This window comes from Macadamia integrifolia, chromosome 10 (genome assembly GCF_013358625.1).
Source record: "Macadamia integrifolia cultivar HAES 741 chromosome 10, SCU_Mint_v3, whole genome shotgun sequence".
NCBI classification, from domain to species: domain Eukaryota; kingdom Viridiplantae; phylum Streptophyta; class Magnoliopsida; order Proteales; family Proteaceae; genus Macadamia; species Macadamia integrifolia.
This window is the reverse complement of record NC_056566.1, coordinates 8122670-8149733: the sequence shown is the minus strand read 5'-3', so window position 1 is coordinate 8149733 and position 27064 is coordinate 8122670. Positions and strand designations below refer to the sequence as shown.

The 27064-nt window shown below is 39.2% G+C and overlaps 2 protein-coding genes across 3 annotated transcripts in view; one reads left to right on the top strand and one right to left on the bottom strand.

Moving 5' to 3' along the window:
• Positions 1-7191, top strand: part of LOC122091718 (beta-glucosidase 42) — a 168786-nt gene extending 161595 nt beyond the window's left edge. The window contains exon 13 of the mRNA XM_042661817.1: positions 7089-7191. Coding sequence (XP_042517751.1) covers positions 7089-7176 — 88 coding nt within the window. The 3' untranslated portion in view covers positions 7177-7191. The remainder of the gene's footprint in view (positions 1-7088) is intronic.
• LOC122091719 (putative GPI-anchor transamidase) overlaps positions 4830-27064 on the bottom strand; it is an 82095-nt gene continuing 59860 nt past the window's right edge. For both annotated transcript variants that reach the window (XM_042661819.1, XM_042661820.1), the window contains 5 exons: positions 8664-8741; positions 8469-8557; positions 6301-6382; positions 5770-5961; positions 4830-5681 (listed from right to left, as the gene is read on the bottom strand). In XM_042661819.1, coding sequence (XP_042517753.1) covers positions 5532-5681; positions 5770-5961; positions 6301-6382; positions 8469-8557; positions 8664-8741 — 591 coding nt within the window. In that variant the 3' untranslated portion in view covers positions 4830-5531. The remainder of the gene's footprint in view (positions 5682-5769; positions 5962-6300; positions 6383-8468; positions 8558-8663; positions 8742-27064) is intronic.

Below are 27064 nucleotides of genomic sequence, written 5' to 3'. Positions count from 1 at the left end.
ACATAAACCAAATAATAAAAGAAATAACTGTGCATAATGTAAATGCTAAAACTTAACCATAATTCATCAAATTGTGCCCCAAAACATATGGGCTAAGGTTTTAAAACATAAACGAGTATTAAACAAAAACAAAGTTCCCACTAATCAAGCATTTCAATAACTGAATATAAAGAAATCGTAACTACTTAATGAGACCAATTTTTACTTGCTTTCAATTGCCGGTGATCAGTCTACCTCACCCTTTCTTGGCATCATCCTGCTTATCAGCCCCAAAATTCTTCCTCTTTTCTAACCATTTCTTGAAAATAAAGCATTCATTCTTCACATGTCCTTTCTTTTGGCACCAGAAACACTCTATGTTGTTGGTCTTCTCTTCATCCTGAGTATTTTGAGATGTGTCAAGTTCTTGAGAGCTCTTAGTCCTGTTATATGGCTTGTAGCTTCCTTCGTTGGAAAAATTCTTGTTCCTTCTGCTTGGTCCACCAGAAGATCCCTTGTGGAAAGTTGCATCTGCTCTCTCAAAGCTGGTTTGTTTCAATTTTTCTTCGTCTTGAGTGCAAATGGAAATAAGCTCATTTAAGCTCCTATCGTCCTTCAGTGCAATGTAGGTAGACTGGATAACCGTATACTGACTAGGGAGGGTATTCAGTGCAATGTGAACAATATATTCTTCATCGATTTGTATTCCAAGATCCTTAAGTTTACCAGCATCAGCAGCTACACCCAAAATGTATTCTCTAATACTCCCATATCCATCATACCTTGTATTCATTAGCTTGGTCATCAATGTGACTTTCTCGACTTTCTTGTTGTGTTGAAACCTAGCTTTAATAGCATCCAGAAATTCTTTTGCAATGTCTTTGATCTCTATGTTCCCATATATAATCTTAGGAACTGCCTTTTTCAAAACCAGTATGCACTTTCTGTTTGCATTTGTCCATTTCTTAAACTTGGTTCTTTCAACACTTCTGCTTGAATCTGTGAGAGACTCAGGTTTATGCTCCCTAAGTGCCAAGTCTAAGTCAAGAAGACCTAAATGCAATTCTAATTCCTCCACCCACTTTTGATAGTTGTTACCAATGAGTATTGGGATGGAAGATACATAACTTGAAGGAATGACCATCCTACTAAAGCAGTAACAACAGCACAATACATGCCAAATTTCAAAATATAAACCAAAATATTAAAGCATGTAATATCATCACTATATTTTAAATAAGAGCTACAATTAAAATTGTATCCCTATCCTTTGGGACAAGAATTAATTGATGCACTTATTTCTTTCTTTTAACTATGAAAATAATACTAATTTCAGAATTCAATCACCTTTGGGCAAAAGAACTCCTAAGTCAATATCCATTTCTGAAATGTGGATATTTATCTTCAAACCTTGATGACATAACCTTTGAAAAAATATCACCTTTACTATTGGGGAAGATACAATCAAACTGAATGTACCACTTTGGTGGGTTTCACTTAGTTCTATCATATCTTTCCCACTGGAGATGTATATCTTTATGTTCAAAACATATATTTAAATAAGTCACTAAGACAACAATAACCATACAAGAGTCACAACTGTTACTACATTCCTATCCTTTGGGCTAAGAATGCACTGGTCCTCTTGCAAATCCATATTTACTGTGAAAAGAATAATAATTTTTGAAATCCCCTCACATTTGGGCTTAGGAACCTCTAGGTTACTGTCATTTTCTTTAACTTTGGTGGCATCATCTTTGGGCAAATGTCACCTACTTTGCTACCTTGGGGAAAATCATGGAATAATAAGATGTGCCACTTTGGTGCATTCCACCTCATCTTTTTATGATTTCCAGAAAAATTACTTTGCAGCTAAAAATGTGCGGAAGCTTACACCCTTTTCAATATTATCATATCTCAATTTAAAAATCCTTTCCAATCTCATGGTAACAAATAACATATACGTTTTTCAAAACATTGATTTATATTATTTTGTTTCAATGATTGAAACTAAATACAACATAAAATTTCAAATAAACATGTCATATGAAAAATTAGATCATCAAATGTGACCCGAAACAAGGAATCCAACACAAAAAACAGATTTCAGTTTGGCCTTAAAACAAATCTTAAAATGACATTTAAAGTAGTTTAAATAAAAACCCAAAAGGAACAAAAAACCAAACAAGCCTTTAAGGTTTTTTTTTTTTTTTTTTTTTAAATACTTTCCCGTTCAACGATGGTTTGTTCCAGGCTTGGCCCAGTTCAACTATGTGTGGTCACTATTTGGTTTGGTTTGGTCGGTTTGATTTGTTTTAGTTCAATCCATTCTAATTAGAATTATACCTATGGGCTTAAACCCATTACTTGAATGAATATGGGCTTGGTCCATTAGTTTTTAAGAAATATTAATATGAAAGGTTTCTGGGCTGAGCCCATTAGATATGACTTTAAGTTTTAAAACAAAAGCACATGTTACCCTAGTTTTTTTTTTTTTTTTTCCAAAACAAATCAGCCGCCGCTGACTTGCAACTGTTCTAACAGTTTTTTTTTTTTTTTTTTTTAATTAAATATTTGACAATGGCATACCAAATGACCAAACTATGCCTCTTCAAGCGGATCCAAACCGCTTTAGGAATTCAAATTGGATTCGATTTCTAATATGGTAATATAATAATAATATTATATACAAATCTAAAATTACCCATCTCCATTATAAACGTAGAAGAATCATATCATATTATGATTTCCAAAACCTTTTTATCATTATTAATTAAATATATCCACTTCAATCTGATTTCAACAAAAAACAAAAACTTTAGATAATCCTTCAGCCATTAACAACGATCTCAAGTAACCATTGGCTTTGAGAATAATGAGTAATACCAATCATCGGCTGGAGAATGTGATGTCGACAACAATTGTAGAAGAAAACAACTATAAACCTTTACTTTATGAAAACCCAATTCATATTCAAAATACTCAAATAAAACCCACTTTAATGTAATGGTTTTCATGAAATTGGACTGATCAAATGCTAACATCTTTCGATTTCAATATCAATAGAATTTCAAATCCAAAACCAATTGATTCTAGCTCCGTATGGGTGGCTCTGATACCACTTGTTAGATCTAATTTAGGGTTCACATCAGACCCTAATTGATTTCCATACAGACAACTAGAACACGATATCAAATAAAACCAAATGTTTGGATCAAAATATAGAATATGTGTACCTATCACCTAGTATGCTGAAGACTATCAATGTTGGTCACTCTCACTTTCACTCTATTGGCTTGCCTATAGATCTTCTACAACCCCTTAGACTTCCTTTGTTCTCTCACTTTAGTGGTAAAGTAAGGAAGAGTAAATTCCGGCTGTAGGGACCCAAAACTTAGTATTTATAATACTGTCCTGCACCTAAAATCCTAAACCACAATAGGTTTTGCCAACATACACCTAAACTTGAGAGTGGACTGAACCAGTTCATGCAACTTGATTCTCACTCATTTAATCATCCCGAATAATTAATTTAGCCCATAAATCCAACATGAAAACCATAGTGAACGAGTTTTAATCCCCTTGCCAGTCTTTATCAGTTATGAATCATCATTTGCAGTTGGATTTTGCGACCCGGCCAACATTAAAAATTAGATATCAAAACTACTACTGATCATAAGAATCGAAACTAGTTTCACTTCTTTGATTGCTGAATCACAGGCATCTAGGTTTTTGTTTCTTTGGTAAGAAACAAAAAATATTAACCACTAATAAGGGAAAAGAACAGAAACCAAGTCCACAGAGATTATGTCCCTATGTTTGTCTATTCTAGATTTGTTTGCAAACCTATGGACTAGGGAAAACCAAGCTCTATCCTACGTCATAGTAATATTTACATAACCAGATTGTTTATATAAATATATAGCAAAAGTTTTAAAACCTAGATCTTAAAAGTTGATGTCCAGCATTAGCGAAAACATCTCTCATGGCCGCTGTAACTCTTTTCTTTGATCTAGCCAATCAACTAGGTCCTGATAGTCGGTCCAAATGTCTATAGTTGTGTCTCTCAATGACTACGTCTTTAGAGTAATCCCCTGACCAAAATCCATAGAGGCCAACATGAATTTCCTGCCAAGTATAATAATAGAAGCCTAGCGACCTCATGGGGAGGGATGGATTGATTTTTTATTTTTTTTACCAAGGAGAAGAATATACCAGGAGGAAAAAAGGGGGTACTATGAAACCGAAAAGGAACAAACCCAAAAGCACCGAGGATGACAAACTTAATTGAATAGGCCACAAACCAAAGGGGAAACAAAATCAATTGGGGGGAGGGGGGAGAGTGGTGGAAGGGAGACCCAAGAAGAGAATAAGCCTCTTGGGAAATTCCTGACCGAGGGGGAGGCTAATTTGGAGCTGAAGTTGAAGTAGATGAAATTCTAAATCTTGTTAAAAGAACAAGAGTTGGAAGTCCATCTACGTAAGATTCCTCTCTATCCAGATATGGTTGATGGCAATACGAAAAGTAAACTTTCCAATGGTGTAACAAATGGATGAACCAACAAAATTCAAATTAACCCAGATCCAAGATCCATTCTTCACTAAGGGGGAGCATTCTTCTTCTAGTAAGCTAGCAACAACTAAGCACCCTCTTCCACATGGAGGACAAAAAAATATGATCAACATCTTCAATACCATTCCAGCAAAGACAACAAGCAAATGTGACTGCTAATAGTAAAGAAAAGATTGCGTTGGAAGACAATTGAAAATGCCTCACAGGAATCCTTGTCAAAGCTCCCAAGCCGCATAATAATTTAATAGTAGGGTGATGTGACTGAGCCAGCTCCAAATAATCCAAATGAGATATATAGTGTTAAGAGGGAATACAATCTTTAGGCTGTGTAAAAAATCATTACAAACCAAATCAATAAGCCAATAATTGATATTCCTTAAAATTACATAGGGTCTATTAGATATTGTCTCTCTATGGGGACTACCAGGTTTGCTATTATTTAAGATTCTAAACATGCCAATCCATTTCTCTATCATTCTCATCTTGACCTTTCGTGTTGATGCCTTGCTTATAGATAGTTTTCAATGCTCAAGATACATTCCTTAATGTCTTCTCCACCTAACAGCTTTTCCCTTTGCCATAAGGAGGTAAGTTAATTCAAGTATTGAAGGAGGCCAGTGTCCATAAAGCTGAAAAGTGAATTTGAGTTACCTAATAGCTAAACATGGATAACAAAAACGTTTACAAGATCAATGAACATATCATATGATAAATCAGGACTCTGTGAGTATGACCCAAGGATATAGTCTTGGGGGGGTTATACATAACTTGATCTATCATCTGGGTTTGGATACGAGCAAATGAGCAAGTTAATTTTCCATTTTTTTTTTTTTTTTTTTGGGTTTTCTTTTCTACTTGGTAGATGCAGCCCTAGCATCTCCCTGGTTCCGGTTCTTGCTCTGATCAAAATGCAGATTCCCTGTTGTATAAATTGAGAACCTTCATTTCAAGCAAGTACCAATCAACATATGATTCAGATTCACTTCACACTTCGCCGTGATAGCCAAGTGCTAATTGCCACCAGTGGGAACATAATTATGAGCCCATAATTCACCAAGGTGTCGACATCTTCAATTTCCTTCACCTTTTTATGCAAAGTACTCCATATACAATGGATAACATCACTCTCCTGTGTAATAAATAAATATAGTTGATTAGTTGCAATCACTGAGAATATAAAAGTGAGCTGTTTATGGAACTAAATATGCAACACTTGCCTTACTGTTAGGGTCCCTAATTTGGTCCTGAAGAGTAACACAATTCAATGTTCTCCAGTCTGCCTGGTTATCTGCTTGATGGAGCAGAATTTTTATTATAGCATCTCCAGATCCTTTGACCGAGAAACCTCTGTAAGCTGAATCTGTATAAATTGTTTCCATGACTGAACCAAAGAAATTTGTCACAGGTACCTATGGGAGATTGAAATGGATGTGAAGTTAGTTATGGCTTGTAAACATGTGGCAAGAAGATCCTCTCTTCCAAATGTTGGTACCCTGCGGTTAACCTTCGCTAAAGCTTCCGCAGGGATTAAAAAACCACCTGCAGGGAGGCTGCGAATAGTGCAGATTCACACCAGGGGACCCTTTGAGAACACTAGAAAACATTAACAGCAAGCAAAAAGGTATCTGGTAGTATTGGCTGAAATTTTTATCTAATTCTGATCTGACATTGTGACAGTAAGAAACCATTACAGGAGATCATTGAACAAGCCATTGACACCTTATATAAATCCAGATTGATATGCTCACATTATCCAGAGGTCGTTGGTAGAGATCAGTCCGGTAATATGCAGTTGACATCAACATATTTGGGTTGTATGAATTGAAAAGGCTGCAGAACAACCAAATAATAGTCACAAAATAAGGTCCCCTTTCAAGAAAAGAACTAGTTAGCTGGTAGGGTCAGAACACAAAAAAATTAGAATAAGGACCAAACCATATAAATAGTAAAGCAATGTATAAAATGAAAATATGCCTATGGATCAAAACAATCATCACTCGAGATCCATTTAGTAGTAGTCAACAAAATCCCTAAAAACTATCAATGGATGTTTTTTCCACATGACATAAGAAGCTGCAAAGCGTTTGCTACTGCATCTCAAGTTGTCAGTCAGATATGCTTTTGTTGAATTTGTAGTTCTCATACTTTAGACGCCCGGTAAATAGTATATGATCCAGAATAAGGAAGACTCCAGTGGGCCATTTGAAATAATTAGACCAAAATGAAATTGACGACAATAACTTATCATTAAAGCACATCTAAAAATTGCTTTCATAGATGCAGTTTCAAGGAAATGCTGACTCAGTAGAAACAAACAAAAAACCAAGGATGATGAAGTTTCTGTTGGAATATTGGTGTTGCATGCTAAAATTCATTTTTCTGATTAAATACCATGTATAATGAATGATGAAAAGGCTTTCTTTTTAATATGAATATTGCAGGGTCAAGTCGAGTTGCATACTAAGATGTATTTTTGTGATTAATACCATGTATAATAAGTGATGAAAAAGCTTTATCTTTAATATGAATATTGCAGGGTCAAGTCGATGAGTAAACACCAATCCAGTCAATTCCTCCCAAGCATCAAGACTAGCATTCAGAAGCCAAATGGGTCACTGAGCTAAGAGCTTTGTCGGCAAATCTCCAAGAGCAATCAAATGGAAGACAACATGTTGGAGATAAACTACAAGAGCTCTTTCATCAAGCTCTTGGCTCAAATGGAATCAAGACTTCAATACTTGAAGAGTAGTTACTTAGGTTCTAGGCTTTGGATTTATTCTTTCACTTGATGTAATTTTGTGATCATAAGTTGTAAGGTTCTAACAACCTATAATGCCTTATTAGACACTAAGTGGTATATCTGTCCAATTGGGACAAAGGTTATAGCATTCTCAGGATGGGACTTCACCAGACTTGACAACGAATATAGAATGGTTAGATAATGTAAAATAGCTAAGCTGCGACAAATTCTACAGGAGGATCTTTCAGCAGAATTCTTTTCAAGAAACCCAATTGCATGCAACACCGACCCCTTGAGCCTAAAACGAACTCAGAAGATGTAGGTCAAAAGGACCAAACCACTCTAAATCTTCTCTCTCCCTTTGTCTGATTGTTTTTTGTTTCATATCCCCTCTACCTCCCTTGAAAGTGAATTGAAAAAATGACCAACGTCTTTTCAAGACCTGATTTACCCCTCTCTTGGGTTGCCATAAGGTCCAACAGTTTCAGAATAATTGTTGTCCCAGTTGGCCCTAAAAGTATACACATATAACAATACAGCATTTTTTTTTTTTTTTTTAACTATTGTTTTTGAAGTAGCATTGTAACAAAATCGTATTAGGCTTTTAATTATTTTTATTTATTTTTTGTTTTTTTTCTTTTTTGTGACGTAAGACAGTATACACATATAGTTGTATATCTAGTACACCTCTTGTTGGCATGGATTGACACACACAACTCTCTTATAACCTTTGGACACATGTATTCTTTCTCTCTGCACTCCTTGCGCCTCAGCGAGAGCCCTAGCAGGTTCGGGGATTTTGTTACAATGTTACTTCACAAAACAATAACTTAAAAAAAAAAAGAGAGAGAAAAGCCAGGCCTAATGCCTTGATGTAAAAAACTTGAATAATTATAATTCTTCCATTCGTTGCTTAAAAGAAAGTAAACCAGGGCACGAGGCTCACGCTACTGCAGGGTCTGGGAGGGGCAAATGTACGCAGCCTTACCCCCATTGCTTCACATGTATTATTATACCTTTGTGAAAAAACTTAGTTTCATGAATGTTTTGCCAATTGGATAAACAATAACGACACTCGAGGCACAAACTTAGCATGCTGCATCCTGTATCGAATTTGTCATCTGTTTTATAAGCGTAATGCCATGACAGTCATCGCACTTCCAAAATGATTCTTACCTGCTCAGTGAAGCATTGTCGTACATATTTAGCTTTTCAAAGAATGAAAGGGTATAGAAAGTAAAACGATCCACAACAGAGACACCAACCTGCAATAAAAAAAAAAAAAGGATTAACAACTCACCGATTAATCTATCAATTACAGGACGAATACAAATTCCAGTGAAAAGAAAAAATGCAGAAACCTTTTCTTACATCTGAGTCCAGGTGATGTGAATAAGAATTTTCGCCTTTCATGCTACTCCCAATAGCCAAAACACCAGGTGAATGAAGCTGCAGAGTTTAAGAAGTGAAGGCCTTTATTTATTGTGACAGTGGAGAAACTAATAACCAGTCAACTCAATAGCTTGAAGAAGAGAAGGAGAGAATGCGATGGAGGAAGAAGAAAGAGCTGAACCACTATAGATTTGGTGTGCTATATATCGTGGTCACTCTATCCTTTATTTATACTCACAATTACAAGCTAATAGCAGTTGTACTCTATTGGCTGTTGATACTAATAAAGGGAGAGGGAATCGTGGGCTGCTGATTAGAGAAAGTCCCAATTCCTCCATTAGGGGTATTTTAGTTGAAATAACCTAGAGGGGGGGGGGTTAATAGGTTATCCTAGTAAAATTTAAACCTTTTTGAATAATAGTTCCCAAACGTGATTGCAAAATAAAAACTGCGGAATAAAATATTCACAATCACACAACACCAAGGTTTATAGTGGTTCGACTCAAGTCCACTCCCTACAAGTTCCACTTGTAAGGTATTCCACTAACTCTCCCTTTCAGTATAGTAGGTAGGGTAGAAAACCTTTACAAAATCTTGTTTAAGACAAGAATATTTTTACAATCTCTTTCCAGGCAGAGAGGCACCTCTTACAATCCCGTTTTACGATGGAGAGTCACCCAACTCTTTTTAGGATAAGAGGATCCTTACACAATCCTAATTACAGTCTAGGAGAATGTAAAAGTAATAAAACAAGTGAAATATAATGGTTCGAGTTTACCTCGTGCAGTGCGTGCAAAATGAATATGCAAAATGTAAGCTTGAATGCACCTTTTGAAGTCTTCCCTAGGTATGGGCTGATGAGAGAGACTTTGCCGAAGTCTTTGAGTTTTTAGAGCACGTGTTTGACTTTAAGAATAACCCCAATGATAATAGCAGTTGAATCTCAAAATTGACTTTGATATGATTGCTTAAAGCTCACTTAAATTGTTCATTATTAAAGTCATTAATGGGGTATTTATATAGGTAGAGACTAGGCTCAATTAGGGTAATAAGTGTTGTTGTATGGTTGTCCTTGTTGGCAACCTGGCCATGTGGCAATGATGATGTGGGAAATTTGGGTGACGTGGCCGAAAGTGATGACATAACATCGTTGAGTGTCATCGATGAGATAATATAGCCACATTGTGTGCATGGAGTGGTTTGATTCATCCATGGTAGGTGGTGCAGGTTTCTGGGTCAAAATTGGCAAAATTGGCCTATTTATGCTCGAGGGCATTTTCGACAGTAAAAATGACATTTTTGGAAAACCGTTTCTTTATGAAAAAGATAGATTATAATTTATCTAGTCCAGTGTATCTGATTTTGTCGCATTACATACCGTATGAAGAAGTTACGATATTTATGGCAGTCAGGGGGAATTTTGACATTAAAGATGAAATTTTTAAAAGAAGTGTTCTTCATGTAATGATACGAAAAAAATCCGATCTTTCCAATGGTTCTGATTTTATCGCGTTCCGATTCTGTATGAGGAAGATGCATCATTGGAAAGATCTAGGGGCATTTTTGTCTTTTTACATGACTAAGTCAGATGATCAGGTCTTCTAGAAAGTCGTAGAGCGTCCAGTCAAGGTTCCAACGCACTTTGTTTCATCTCGATCGGATATCATATGAAAAAGTTACATGTATTTCCGTGAAGCCGGTTCAAAAATCCAAACCGAAAAATCAACAGATGCTCTCGGTGTTGGGTGGATTTTCTAGATTTTAATTTTGAAATTTCAGGGGCTTTTGTGTAATTTCAAGATTTTGAAGGTTTGAGTTGATAAGGGGTTTTTGGCACTGAAATATATGGAAGCAAGGGCTTGATTGTAATAAAAAGGAGTATAGTGTTGTAGAATGAATGGCTCAGATTGAGCCACGTAGGCCAAATGCTGATCGAATGGAGCGCACTGTGCTGACGCAAAAGATGCTTGCGCATGTGTTGGGGTTGGTCGGGTGCATTGGCAATGATGGTCTGGCACTACACCATATTGCATTGACTAGTGTGTGTCACATGTGCATCATCACCAAAGCTTAGATTCCAATCCCTTAGATCTAGATCAACTAGATCTTATAGATCTAGATCTAATGGTCATTCAATGCTTCTCCTTTATGGGTTAAGCCGACAGATCCGAAATTTGTGCTGACATAACCAATGGTAGCTCTACAACGGGTCAGATGATATCAGCGCCTGTGTCATGATGACGTCATCTTTGACTTTGAGAGATTCAAATCCTATGGTTTAGATCTATTGTCCGTTGGTTTAATCAGACGGCTCAGATTAAGAGATACCTTTTGATGAGATCTGCGCCTCTGTTGCGCACCGCCGGCGTAGCCTACACCACTCCTACGAAGATTCCATTTCAGGCTATCTCATTACTCCAACTTCAAATGGCTATATCTCCCTCATCTTAACTCCGATTTGGGTGTTCAAGTTGGAGATTTTTCAGAATTCCAAGCTCTACACACCAAAGGGAAGAAATCAGGTAGAGGGGTTGCAGAGGTGGTCAAAAGAACGAGTTGAAGCTCATGGAAGGCTTAGGATTTGAAGGAAAGACTTCCATCCTCTTGCACTTGATCCATAGTCCCCATTAGAGGCTTAGGAAGCTACTGGAAACCAAGGCAACAAACTCTATTGGTTGTTGCCAATAGAAAGAAAAAGAAAAGGGAAGAAAAGAGAAGAGGGAAATAGAGAAGTTTTTCCCTCTTTGTGTGTGAGTGTGAATGCCATTATTGCTCCATTGAAAGTACAGACAGAGAAAAGAAAGAAGAAGAACCTAAAATTTGGTTCTTGTGAGTTGTTTCAAGAAACCCAAGTGCCAACCGGGGTTGAAGCATTGGCGGCACTGAGACAACGTGGTCATGGTCCGCATCAAGTGGAGATCGACATTATTGTATCTCCGACGGTTACTCCTTGCCAAGGTAACCTCACTTTTGCCAAATTTCCATTATTATAAATCATTGTAGGCAAGGTGTTTGATAAAATGCCTAAGTGACAGTTGTAGTCTATTTGTGGGAAATTTACATGTATGAGTGTTTCAATATAAGGGCATTGTTATAAGCATAGTTGTCACGGCGCCAAGGCGGTGGAGGGTTGTCTAAGCGCTTAGGCGCATGCCTTGAGGCGAACAAGGCGACCAATTGTTATTTTTTATTTTTCCTATTTTCTAACATTATTTAGTAAGCTATATATACCGTGTATCATAAAAAATCAAGATTAAGCAACATCAAGTCATTAAAAATCAACATTTAGCCATATTAAATCATAAAAAATTAACATTAAGTCATATTAAGTTATAAAAAATCAAAATTTAGAGAAATGCTCTAGTTCTATAATAAGTTTGATTGGTCAAATTATATTATTTTTACATGAGACTTTTTGTATCAGTTATAATATAAAACCAGCTTTCCAACAAGTCTAAGATTACTTAAATCTAAGTTATAATGACAAAGTTATGCTCCGGTCAAACTTATTTTTAAGTGCGCGAATGCTGTTAAAATCGCCTGAATGAAAATAATTTTATGGATATCAAAACAAAAAATTATTTTATTGGACTTTTGGTTTTTAGCAATGTTTTCACATGATAGAATTTATAAAATTTTCATAATTGAGAAAAACTCCAACATTTAAAAGTTGAAAATCGCCCCTATAACCAAAATCCAGTTTTTCTTCTTGGACTGGGGGGTTGACTTTTTATCCTTTTGGAATTTGATTTTTAAACTATTTTTATTGGATTCAAATAGAGGGTATTTGCTTATTTATGAATAATATCTTAAGTAAATGAAATAACAAATATAAAAATGAAATAACAAATATAAAAAAATGAAATAACAAATATAAAAATGAAATAACAAATATAAAAATGAAATAACAAATATAAAAAAATGAAATAACAAATATAAAAATGAAATAACAAATATAAAAAGCATTTACTTAAATGATATTTGGCATAAATAGGCGACGCCTTGACAACTATGGTTATAAGCCCAACTTTATTTTTGATTGGTGTTCAGTGGGTGCTAGACACAGGGGCTATGTGTTCCTTGGTAGTTACTACTACCTAAACCTATTTGCCGTGGGTGCGGCCTCTCAGATCATTCTGAGAAAACTAGGGTGAAGACCTAGCCATTGTATGTCATTGGTGGAAACTGAGAATGTGTTCCCTTGGCTATGGGTGCAGTTATAATTAGTATTAAGTAAATGCTGAGCCCGACAATGGGCATTACTCCGTGCATGTAGGCAACTGGCTGAAGCACGTATTTCTTGTGTTGTGGATGTGTATGCTCGTATTTGTATTGTGGATTGGAGTGATTGGCTGCAGGATGGGTGTGTACATCTGGTAGACCTGGCCACTTGGTGGTGAAGTGTGGATGTGCATACGACTGTGTATGTATGAGATAGTGATTATCGTGTGAAGTTTATGAGACAGCTCTATGCAGCAATATATGTTATGTGAGTAAGTTCCGTGCAGCAGTAAGAATTGTCAGTAGTATGCATAACAACTCTGGGTAGCATTAGTAGATTGTGTATGTATCTATTGAAGTGCAAATAGTGATTACCACATCAGGGGTACAGCTGAAAAATGAAAAAGGATTTGGCACACTGATTCACCCCCCTCTCAGTGTCAACCGGGACCCAACAATAAGATCACCCAATTTGGAAGGAGAATAATTTCTAACGGGTAGAAATTTTCTCAACCAGCAGTTGCCGCTTCCTAGTCTAGTTGTATGAAACTAGCCGTTAGACTAAAAAATATAGCCGTTATATAGCCGTTGGAGTCTTTAGAGGTCAACTGGCAATTGCCGGTTGTTCTCTGTGGGCTAAGTTATATATAGGCATATGATCCGGAATTGATCCGGCTAGCCAGTTCAATTTACGGTTATATCCGACAGTTGCCGGTTGACTGCTGTTTGCAATTTCTGATGGAAAATCCATCACAAAGGCAAAGCGGTAGTTGCCGGTTCCCATCTGGCAGTTGCCGGTTGACCTCTGTTTTGTGTTTTGACTGTCTGGCAGTCACACAAGGAGGTTAATATGCCTTGGGTTGATTTATGAGTGTTGTCCATGATTAATATGCATGAGTGTAGTGTGTGTGGGAGTGTGTGAATTACATCTTAATCTAGAAGTATCCAACTCTTCAATTTCTTCAATTTGAGTTCTTCCACTTCTTCAATGTCTCTTAGAGCTCTTCAGTAAATCTTCGTATTCTCCATCATGAGTTCTTCTAAATTGTCAATCCCACTTGCATCTTGGGCTTCATTGAAGTGGTCCCTTACATGGTGCTTCCACAATGTGATCCTTTACATAACACTTAGAGAAATAGTTGTTAGAGCCCGACTTGTTTGTTATCATCAAAACCTTTATGGAGAGGGATATTCCCAACAATCTTCCCCTTTTTGGTGATGACAAACAAGTGGATTAAAGGATTAAAACCAGGTGGTCATGAAAAGTAAAATGCATATTTAATCTTTAATCAACTCCCTCTTCTTCTCCCCCTTTTGTCAACCATAGTTGTCACGACGTCAAATCGATCCAAGGAGGTGGAGGGGTGGCTAATTGATTTGGCGATGAATCGCCCGTTATGGCGTTGCCATGGCGGTCAAATGGCCCATGTGTCATTTTTTATTTTTCCTATTTTCTAAAGTTATTTAGTATGCTACTTTTTATTTCCCCTATTTTCTAAAGTTATTTAGCATGCTACAAGCCTACAATATATACCCTATAACATATAAAACCAACATTAAGCAACATCAAATCATCAAAAATCAACATAGCCCTATCAAAATCACCCTGCATTTTACAAAAAATTGACCGCTTAGTGAATCAGGCGTGACCTGGCGTCTATGGCGACACCATGGCGACGCCTATCAGCCATTGGCGACGGCCATTTGTGAGTCACGTAAATCGTAGCACTGCCATGAACTTCTTTTCTGCCAGGACGCCAAATCGCCGCCTAGGCGACGCCATAACAACTATGTTGTCAACAACAAAAATGGGGAAAAAAAATTATAAACAATGCTCCCCCTGAGCATGTGCATAAAAAAAAAAAGATAATAGAGACAGTTAGAGCATGGGAAAATACACACAATCATAATGCATCAATTATATATATAGAACTTCAAAACAGTGCATTACAAAGATGCCATACTTAGGGCATTACACATGACTCCATTTCCTCTAGCTTCTTGTCACAGGTTGATTTGAGGAGCTTCCTTCTTCAGAAGTAGAGCGAGGATTGTTGATCCCCATATGACGGATGGAGTTGATGTTGAAGGCCATTTTATCCTCGACCATAGGTTCTCCACTGAGATCGACTCCAAAGTGGGCAAAGATTTGTCCCAGTAGACGTCCATAGTGAAGGTTGTTGATTCTTCCCTTGCCACCGGCATGAATCATGTGATGGATCATGGATGATGAGGTAAGGTAGGTTGATTTGAATTCCATCACAAATGCAATAGGTGACATAGGCCTGAAAGCGGCTAACTGCATCTTGGTGTCCACTCTTGGGAAGGATGTTGAGTGAGACAATGTAGTAGATGATCTTGGCAAGTTCGGTTAGCTCGTTTTTCGAAGCCGCCACTCCAAGGTAGTTCTTCATTATCTTCCCATAGACCTTGTCTTGATCCATGAAGTCCTTGTGATCTTTCTTGGTGAATAGGTATTTGAGATGTTCAATAGGGAGAACAATGAGTATTTCTCCCAATTCTTCAATCCCAAAATCAATGTCAACGCCTTTGACCATACTCTTGATTCGAATGTTCTCTTCATAGCCTTCAACCCTTAGGTTCCAATAGAAAAGTCGAACGAGTCTTGGATAGCATCGAAATCCGCATTGGAGTATGCCAATCCAACCAAGAATACCAAAGTATTCTTCCAGACCAAAAGAGTACAAGGATTGAGTGTCAATATCCTTACCGGTCTCAATCTTGCGGTTCTCAAACAAATCCCACAATTCCATTGCTTCCGTGGAGACGAGATCCATCTCAGTTGCTGGTCTCTTCTTGTTGGCACGAACTTTCTTAGGAGCCATGGAGATGGAAGAGAGATAGGATTTTGGAGGAATGAGGTGAGAGTTGTTGAGTATCTAGGGTTTTAGACAAAGGGATTTAGGCTTCTCTGATTTCGTTTGGATGAAATGAGAGTGGAAGATGAATAGTGCAATGAAATCCCTTTAAAAGGGTTAAAAAATGACCTGTCCGATGGGTTTAACTCGCAAACCCGAGATGAACCGGTAGTTTCCGGTTATAAACGGCAAGTGCCGGTTGGTACAGAAAAATTGAGTTTCGAGCATTTTTGAAGAATTTTTCGGATTTTCTTATTTTAAGTTCAAGGAAGAAGTTTAATTCTCCCATCATACTCATTTCAAATTTATTGCTTATAATGCTACTGAACTCAGTACACATACTCTCATTAGATAAGCCAGAAATAATGTCATCGACATAGATTTGAGCTATAAGTATGTCATCTTTAAAGTTCTTCACGAACAAGGTAGTGTCAATCTTCCACCTTGAGAAGCCACTTTCTATTAAGAAGGTGCTTAATCTCTCTTACCAAGCTTTAGGAGCTTGTTTGAGGCCATAAAGGGCTTTCTCAAGTTTAAAAACATGGTTTGGAAGCTTGGGATCTTCGAAACCAAGGGGTTGAGCTACATATACTTCTTCTTGAATGTAACCATTTAAGAAGGCACTTTTTACATCCATTTGATATAATTTAAAGTTCTTATGGCATGCAAAAGCTAGTAGCATTCTAATGGATTCTAGTCTTGCTACAGGGGCATAGGTTTCATCATAGTCAATTCCTTCCTGTTGGTTATATCCTTTAGCAACTAGCCTAGCTTTGTGTCTTACAATATTACCATCTTCATCCAACTTGTTCCGAAAGACCCACTTGGCACCGATGATGGTGTGGTGGTCAGGTTTTGGAACTAGTTTCCAAACCTTACTTCTTTCAAACTGGTGAAGCTCTTCTTACATTGCAACAATCCAGTCAGTATCCTTAAGTGCTTCTTCTATGTTCTTGGGTTCAATCTTGGAGATAAATGTAGGGTGGTTGCATATCTCACGGGATTTAGATCTGGTTTGCATTCCTTGGTTCAAATCTCCTATTATAGCATCGAAGGGATGGTTTCTATGGGGTATGATGTCCCTAGGTAAGGTTTCTACTTCTTGATTAGACACATCCTTTTCCTTAGGTTCTTCAAAAGAGAGAACATCTACTTTATCTTTTAAGACATCAATACCATCATCATCATCAATAAGAGGTTCATGCATAGTAATAGGCAGAGATTCATCAAATCTAACATTCATAGATTCTTCAACCATTAGAGATCTTTTGTTAAAGACACTATATGCTCTACTGTTAAGGGAGTATCCTAAGAATATCCCTTCATCAGATTTTGCATCGAACTTTCCATGGCAGTCTTTAGTGTTTAGGATGAAACACTTGCAACCAAACACCCTAAAGTAATCTACCTTAGGTAGTTTACCAAAGTATAGCTCATAGGGAGTTTTGGAAAGTAGGGGTCTAAGAATAATTCTATTAAGCATATAACAAGCAGTATTAACGGCTTCAACCCATAAGGATTTGGGCAAGGAGTACTCATTGAGCATGGTCCTAGCCGTCTCTTGTAGTGACCTATTTTTCCTTTCAACAACCCCATTAGGAGAAGTTATGGCCAATGCCATGTTATTGCAATATACATCAAATTGACATATATTGTCAAACTCTCCTCCATGGCCACTCCTGATAGAGGTTACTTTATAGCCCTTCTGATTTTGTAATCTCTTGCATAAGGTTACAAACTCATCAAAGGCATCATTTTTGTTTCTAAGAAATATAGTCCAAGTAAATCTTGAGAAGTCATCCACAATGACAAAAGTATATGATTTACCATTTAAGCTTGATATATTGATAGGACCAAACAAGTCTAGGTGAAGGAGTTCCAAAGGCCTTGAGGAAGAAACAATGTTCTTAGCCTTATGGGATACCTTGGTTTGTTTGCCCTTTTGACATACATCACAAAAATTATCTTTATTGAACATAATCTTAGGAAGATTTCTAACAAGGTCCTTAGATGCAATTGTTTGGATTAACTTGGCATTTACATATCCAAGTCTTCTATGCCATAATAAGGACTCACTATGGCTAGAAACCAAGCAAGCATTCAAGGAGCTTGTTTCATCAAGCATGCATACATATCTGTTGTTCTTCCTAGATCCTTTTAAGATTAGATCATTATTAGCATCTTTTACATAGCAGTGAGATACATCAAAATCTAACTTATAACCTATTCCACACAACTGACTTACACTAAGTAGGTTATAGTTCAGGTTTTTGACATAGTACACATTTGAGATAGAAATACCGTTTATCTTGATTTTCCCAATACCAACAATTTTCCCTCTGCTATCATCTCCAAATGAAACCCATCCTCCGTCGTAGTCACGCAGGCTTGAGAATAAATTTCTATTGGATGTCATATGCTTGGAGCATCCATTGTCAATCACTCACTTAGCTTGTGTTTTATTCTTCAAGCAAACCTACAATAGAAGATCAGTTGTACATTGGTCCCCATAATCTCATGGGTCCATCATTGTTAGTATCAAATGTTCCTATGGGGACCCAAGTGGTCTTGTATCTTTTAGGTCTTTGATATGACCTTGGGTTTCTTTGAGACCTCTGAAATTCATATGATCCATAAGATTCTTGAGATGTATAGGATCTTTGAGGTTTGTATTTCCCATAAGGTCTATATGACTCTTGAGGGAAGGCTCTTTGGGGCTGCCTATAAAATTTTTCAATAGAGTATCCCCTTTGAGGTTGGGGTCTATATCTAGGTCTAGGTTCCTCTTGTGGCTTATATTGCCTTCTTTGAGGTGTGTAGTAGTAGGCATGGTTTACCTTGGTCCTAGATCTCTCATTTTGAGAAGTAGTGGGATTTTTCTTCTTGATATTGCATTGTCTTGTTGAATGCCCTGTTCTTTTACAGAGGCCACACTTGACATAGGATGTGGATGCTTGATTACCTCAATTCCTTCTTGGATTCTCTTTTTGTTTTCTCTTTGATGGGTTTTGTCTATAACCCAATCCTTCTCTATCATTAGGACTTTTCCTTTGAGATCCAATAAAGTTATCAAGGTTCTTTTGACCTTGGGTAAAGGTGCAAAGAGTAGAGTTTAACTTTGAGTTCTCTTCCTCAAGTTCACTCACTTTGGAAGTCAAGGTATCCACTCTCTTGTTAAGTGTGTCGACTTCTTTTTCTAGTTTATGTTTTTCTATTTCTAACTTAAGACTCTCTTCATACAAATCCTCGAAGGCTTCTTGAAGTCCTTCGTTGGAGTCATTTCCTAGAGGTCAGTTTGAGTATGTTGGCTTACCTCTTGTTCTTCATCTCCAAGAGCCATCAAGGCTAGGTTGGTGACTTCTTTTGAATCACTCTTTCTTCATCACTTGAATCACATGTGGCAGCATCTGCTTTCTTCTTTGTCTTATGTGGGCACTCAGTTCTAAAGTGACCCGGTTTCCTGTAATCAAAACATACTACATCCTTTTTGTTAGATGAAGATTCTTTAGTTTTGTTCTTAAACTTACCTTTCTCACCATAGGATTTTGTCACCAAAGGTTTTGCCTTTATATGGCATTCTTCCCTTCTTCTTCAGAAACTTGTTGAATTTCCTAGTGATGAGTGATATCTCCTTTTCCATGTCGAAGTCTTCCTCATCATCATCATCACTTACCTCTTCAATGTTTTAAGAGGATTTCAATGCTATGGTCTTCCTCCTTCCTTCTGGAATTTGCTTATCAGCTTATAATTCGACTTCATGGGTTTGTAGAGAACCAAACAAGTAGTCTAGGGATATCTTTGTGAGATCCTTAGCTTCTTCAATTGCGGTTTTCTTAGGTCTCCATGACTTTGGTAGAGACCTTAGTACTTTTCTTACTTTTTCCGCATTGGTGTAAGTTTTTCCTAGGCTCCTAAGACTATTGACAATGTTGGTAAAACGAGTAAACATCTCAATGATAGTTTCATTTTCATACATAGTAAATGTTTTATAATTCGAAACTAACTTATCTACTTTTATTTCCTTTACTTCCTCTGTGCCTTCATGAGTAACTACGAGCATATCCCAAATTTGCTTGGCTGACTCACATGCTATGACTCGATTGAATTCTTCTTCGTTGAGAGCGCATTAGAGGAAAGTAATTGCTCTGAAGTTGTATTGGATGAGGTTAACATCATCGGCCGTCCATTCATTCTCTTCCTTGGGTACCGTTTTCCTTCAACTTCTTTGGTGATGACGTATGGTCCATGTTCTATGGCCTTCCATACGAATATGTTATGACCGTATACAAAGTTCTTAAATCTGCACTTCCAGAAAGAGATTTATTCCATTAAAGTAAGGGGGTCTTGAGGCATTCATGCCCTCTGGTGGTCCTTGGGATGTGGCCATGGCCTTTCACTCATGTTAAGACTAAAATAGTCCTAAAACTTTTGAACTCCCACTCTGATACCAATTGAAATAACCTAGAGGGGGGTGAATAGGTTATCCTAGTGAAATTTAAACCTTTTTGAATAATAGTTCCCAAATGTGATTGCAAAATAAAAACTACGGAATAAAATAATCACAATCACACAACACCAAGGTTTATAGTGGTTCGACTCAACTCGAGTCTAGTCCACTACCTACAAGTTCCACTTGTAAGGTATTCCACTAGCTCTCCCTTTTAGTACAGTAGATAGGGTAGAAAACCTTTACAAAATCTTGTTCAGGACAAGAGTATCCTTACAATCTCTTTCCAAGTAGAAAGGCATCTCTTACAATCCCGTTTTACGGTGGAGAGTCACCCAACTCTTTTTAGGATAAGAGGATCCTTACACAATCCTAATTACAGTCTAGGAGAATGTAAAAGTAATAAAACAAGTGGAATATAATGGTTCGAGTTTACCTCGTGCGGTGAGTGCAAAATGAATATGCAAAATGTAAGCTTAAATGCACCTTTTGAAGTCTCCCCTAGGTATGGGCTGATGAGAGAGACTTTGCTGAAGTCTGAGTTCTTGGAGAACGTGTTTTGACTTCAAGAATAACCCCAATGATAATAGCAGTTGAATCTCACAATTGACTTTGATATAATTGCTTAAAGCTCACTTAAATTGTTCATTATTAAAGTCATTAATGGGGTATTTATATACGTAGAGACTAAGCTCAATTAGGGTAATAAGATCACCCAATTTGGAAGGAGAATAATTTCTTACGGGTAGATATTTTCTCAACCGGCAGTTGCCGCTTCCTAGTCTAGTTGTATGAAACTAGCCGTTAGACTAAAAAATATAGCCATTGGAGTCTTTGGAGGTCAACCGGAAGTTGCTGGTTGCTCTCTGTGGGCTAAGTTATATACAGGCATATGATCCGGAATTGATCCGGCTAGCCGGTTCAATTTTTGGTTAAATCCGACAATTGCCGGTTCCTATCCGGCAGTTGCCGGTTGATTGTTGTTTGCAGTTTCTGATGGAAAATCCATTACAAAGGCAAAGCGGTAGTTGCCGGTTCCCATCCTGCAGTTGCCGGTTGACCTCTGTTTTGTGTTTTGACTGTCTGGCAGTCACACAAGGAGGTTAATATGCCTTGGGTTGATTTATGAGTGTCGTCCATGATTAATATGCATGAGTGCAGTGCGTGTGGGAGTGTGTGAATTACATCTTAATCTAGAAGTATCCAACTCTTCAATTTCTTCAATTTGAGTTCTTCCACTTCTTCAATGTCTCTTAGAGCTCTTCAGTAAATCTTCGTATTCTCCATCTTGAGTTCTTCTAAATTGTTAATCCCACTTGCATCTTGGGCTTCAGTGAAGTGGTCCCTTACATGGTGCTTCCACAATCTGATACTTTACATGACACTCAGAGAAATAGTTCTTAGAGCCCGACTTGTTTGTTATCATCAAAACCTTTATGGAGTGGGATATTCCCAACAATAGTCCTAGTAGATTTTACTGTGTTAGAATTAGTTAGTCCTTAAGTTTCTAATGTGGGGACCGGTGGGTCCTGAAGGCTTAACTCGGATCGCTTGGGCCCACCCAAGAGTGCAATAACCAAACACTAATGGATGATGGCAGTTTTTATAAATAAAATGAACTTATAACAAAGGATGGCAATACTGTAAATGATTGAAGTTTCTAATAAGTGGCAGATTTGTAATATAGCACAACTTCAACAAAGTAAGGGAGAGTGAGTCACGTAGTATGATAGGATCATAGGATATGAAAGAGGTTTTGATTTATTCACTAGGGGTAAAATAGGAAGGGGCCAAGACTCAATGGCAGGCAGTAATAAATGGGAGAAGAGAGGGTCATTAATATGGGATAAGAGGAATTGAAGGTTTACTGATAACCCACGATGTTTGTATTCAACCTCCAGCCAAGAAGAACAGGGCGGAAGTCCAAGCGGTCTTCAGGTGAAGAGAACTCCCTCAATAGGGATTCGATGGGTCTGAAACTTCAGAGAGAGATTCTGCACTCATAAACCTCTTGATTGCAAGCAACCATAAGGTCAAACGACTAGGGACTGCAAGATCTAGGGCTGCTGAAACAGATCTGGTGGTGTAACTTAGGTTCAGTCTGAAATCTGGTTTCCATCTCAAGATGGAAGGGGTTTTCAAGCAAAGTTCCGTATGTCAGCTGACGGAAGAAATCATAGCATCTTTGGGGAGACCAGAGGAGTAGACAGCTCTATTTGAGAGAAGGACTCCAACGGGGTGCCAATTGTCGAGCCAAAGAAGGGTGGAGGTGCCATCATCAATGAGGGAGGAGATGGCTTTAAGCCCAAGGGTCTAAGGGAGAGGATTTTACGCCAAACCCATAAGGCATTGGGGGGATGGAAACAGTCCAAAGGGAGTCCCTTTTGAGAAGGTGAGAAATAAACCAAAGGACCCAGATACTGTAATGCTTGGAGGCAATTTTCCAAAGAAGTTTGAGGATACCAGTGGAGTTGATATCCTTAATCCTTCTAGTACCAAGACCACTTGCTGATTTGGGGAGACAGATAAAAGCTCAAGTGAGGGGATGAAGAAATCTGGAGGAATCATTTCCTTTCCAAAGAAAGGAGCAGAAGAGGGATTCAACTTTCTTGATAGCGGAGAGGGGGAGCTCATAAACACCAGAACAATAGATGTAATAAGGTTGCAAGACTGATCTAATGAACTCCAGACGACCAGCATAGGAGAGAAGCTTGCTTTTTTATAGCTAGAGTTTCTTCCTGATAAGGTCCAACATAAGCGTGCAATGGTGAGCAGATAACCTAGTAGAGATAAGAGGAAAGCCAAAATAATGGACAGGAAGGGTTCCAGGAGAGAACCCAGTGAGAGCAAGGAGGTGGGCTTTGGAGACCTCAAAGACTCCAGAAAGAAAGAGATGGGATTTAAGAAGGTTGACACGAAGACCAAATAATTGCTCAAAGAGGCGGAGAGAGGACATGATGGAAGTAATTTAGAGGGAGCCAGCCCTAGAAAAGATCATAAGGTCATCATCAGCAAAAACCAGGTGGGTGAGCCTAAGAGATTTACACTTAGGGAAGGGGAGATGAGGTGGAGGTTGGTGGATGATTGGATGGATCTGGAAAGGACTTCCAAGGCAAGGGAGGAGAGGAAAGGGGAGAGAGGACAGCCTTGAAGGATACCGAAAGATAAGGGGAAAATAACCAGTAGGGCTTCCAATAATAAGGGCAAAGAAGCGGGCAAAGGAAATACAAGAGTGAACCCAGTGAATAAACATAGGAGAGGACATTAGAGATGTAGTTCCAGCAGATAGGGTCAAAAGCTTTGTGAAGATCAAGCTTGAGAAGGGCAGCCGGGGAATGGGACTTACGATTAAATCCTTTTACCACTTCGTGGCAAAGAATGATGTTGTCAGAGATGCTCCTACCCGCAATAAAGACCGATTGATTAGCACTAACAAGGGAATCAATGACAGTCTAAATCCTTAGAGCGAGGATCTTGGCAATGAATTTGTAGAGGAGGTTGCAGAGGGAGATGGGTCTAAAATCAAACATGTAGGATGCCACTTCTTTCTTTGGGATGAGGCAAAGAAAGGAGTGGCCAATGCCATGGATCTGAGAGGGGTTGAACAAGAAACTTTTAATGGCTTTAAGGAGGTCAGGCTTGATAATATCCCAGCAAGAGGAGAAGAATCCCATACTGTAGCCATCGGGGCTAGGGGCTTTATTTGTTTTATGGGAGAGGACAGCCAAAGTGATTTCCTCATCGGAGGGGATGACATAGAGGGGGGGGATGAGATGGTGGGGGATGAATTTATCGAGAAGAGCAGGGGGATGGGGGGAGTGGGTGGGTAGGGAAGGGGGTTGAACAGATCAGAAAAATAGTTGGAGGCTTCTGATTTGAAGCTATCCAAAGAGGAGAGGAGTTCCATCTCTAGTGGTGAGGGAGAGGATAGAGTTGGAGTCGTTCCTGGCGTTGAGGGATCTATGAAAATAGGTAGTGTTGGAGTCACCAAGCTTGAGCCATTTGATGCGAGCTTTTTGCTTGAGGAAGCTCTCTTCTTGAGCAAATAAAGAGGTGAGCTCAATGGAGGAGGATCTCTCTTCCTCAGCAAATGCTGAATTAAGAGGGTAAATTTGAAGCCTGGGTTGGATGGAGACAAGGGAAGCTTTGCAGGAGGAGACCCGAGAAGAGATGTTGCCAAAGGTGGAAGAGTTCCAGACATTTTTAAGTTTTTAGGAAAAAGCAATGAGGGGGGAAGAGTAGGCTTAGGTTAGCTTATTCCACTCATAACAGACAAGTGGTAGGAAGTCCTGGTGAAGGGACCACATATTGAAGAATTTGAACAGTTTGGGACCGAAGGATAGGGGAGGATGGACAAATAGGGAGATTGGGTTGTGATCAAAGATACCAGGGAGGTCGAAGGGGGCATAAGAGGAAGAAAAAGAGTCCAGATAGTTGCTATTAACCAGCAGACAGTCAAGGTTGCAACCAATTTTGTTGGAGGCACTTCTCTTATTATGCCAGGTAACTTTATTGTCAGTCCAACGGAGATCATTGATAGCAATATCATCCAGACAATTATTGTAAGCATCAACAGAGGGGGGATCAATGAGGGATCCTCCCATCTTCTCATGGGATATCCTAAACACATTAAATCACCCCCCCCCCCGAAGCCCACAGGAGGGGGCCAATCAGAGGGGTGAGGGAGAGAAGGTCATTCCAAAGGGAAGTCCTGTCAGAAGATAGGTTGAGGCCATAAATTGTTGTGAAGGCCAAGGAGGAGGAGTTGGAAGGGTCATAGATAGAGAGGTGGATAAATTGGGAGGAAGAGGAGAGGGAGATGACAAGCTTGGAGGGATCCCAGAGGATCCAAATTCGACCTATTCCAAATAAACCGGATCATTTAGCCTTAGGGGCAATGAAGGCACATTAAGAGTGGGGGAGAAAAAACCTTTGCTAGAAGAGGTTTTCTTCTTTCAGCGCCTTCGGTACTCATCAATAGTGGGGGAACGAGCTTCAGGGGCATGAAGGGGAGTGGCCATAGAGCTGGGAGTAGGGCTCAGCTCAGTGGAAGACGTGGCAAGAGAGTCATGTTGCAATGGTTGGTGTTGAGAGGCCGGGAACTGGGTAGCAGTCCGCAGGAGGAGCTTGCAAAGGATGGAGTTGAGAGGCCACAGGAGGATCAAAGGTGGAGGGAGACAGCTCTGAAGGAGACCGAGGGGTTATCAGCACAAGTTGAGACTCACAGTGTGAGTGCGCGAAGGAACAATCTGCAATAGGAGCCTGTAAGGTAACTGTAGCAGTTGGGCGATCAATGTAGGCGATGATATCAGGGAAGGCGATGCCAGTCGAGACAACATCCGCAGGTGGAGCCTGCACAGGGGTTCCCATGGTGCCTAGGTGGGTGGAAGAAGTTGCCAAAGGGTGGATGAGGGAGCCATAGTAGCCGAAGGAAGAGCCTCAGTTGGAGATGAAGAGCCCAGAGGGGGCAGCATTCGTAGGTGGAGCCTGCGAAGGAACCTGCACAGAAAAGGGGGGAGTCTCTTGCCAAAGAAGAAAAGGAAGGGTTGCTTGCGGGGTCGACAGGTGTGCTAAGGAGAGGAGTAATCGCAGTCGAGGGAGGGAGGGAGAAGTTGGGGCAAAGAAGAGACATCTAATGGGTTAAAAGAGGGAGGCTGGTTGGCAGTTCGAAATGGGTCCGAAAGTTTAAGGTTAGGTGGGTGGGCTAGGTGGTCAAGGACATGGGCTTGGGCCAAGTTGAGGGGAGTGTTGGGTGGCCCACTCCCAAAGTGGGCCAGGTTCATGGCAGGGTTAGGAGGGCCAAAGGAGTGGATTGGATGGGCCTAGACAAGAGGAGGGTATAAGGGTTCCAAATGAGATGGTAGCGGTAAGAGAGGAGGGTTTCCGTAAGAAGGGTTAGAAGGGTGTAAGGAGGTAGGAGTAGAAGGTTCAATGAGAGGAGGCAAAATGGCAGAGTGCCTAGGGTAGGTCGTCAACCGACCAATAGGAGGCATAGAGGATATTGACAGAGATCTGAAAGTGGCTGAGGGGGAGACAAGGAGGCTAACGTCTTCCATACAAGAATCAGGCGACCGAAGGTGGTCAAAACAGTTATGTCAAGTCGTCAAAGGAGTAACCGAAGGATCTTCAGAGGGGTCAGAGTCGCTATTTTGCTTGGATCTTTATGCCTAGCAAGGGGGTCTCACCAGCGTCTACTCCATCTCCGACCATAGCAAGGCTCACAATTGACAGGAGCAGCAATAGATGGCTGAGGAGGGTACACAGAAGAGTGAGGGAGCTGCATGGAGGAAGTAGCCTGGTCATAGGGGGGATGTCTAGGGCCCCGGTGTTGGTTGTAGCAGTAGCAGAGCATGATTTGGTGTGATGCCCAAAGACCTTGTATGTGAGACACTAAGTGTTGGTGTACGATGTCTTGTATTCCGTCATAGTTTAATCCAGGGAGTATTGGTGCAGCACCTCGACAGGAAGGACGACGGTCCCGCTCATTTTTTATTTGAGGGCAATTGTGTACTTTCCGGATTAGGGTTTTTCGCTATATATTTGTAGCGAGGGTTTCTTTCTCTGTAATGCAAGCAATACTGAGAGGTGTGAAGGACGAGCGTTGTAACCCTATTCTCCATTGATAGTGAAGCAGGATCTCATCTCACCGGGGACGTAGGCAATCTTGCCAAACCTTGTATATCTGTGTGCATTGCTTGTTGTTGCTTTTCCATTATCTTCTGCATCGTTTTAGGGTTGCGTTTCTACAACTAAGGTGGTATCCAGTCAAATTGAGTTTTCTAGTGGAAGAAATGCCCTTCATCTTCTATGATATTGACAAACGATGGATGAGG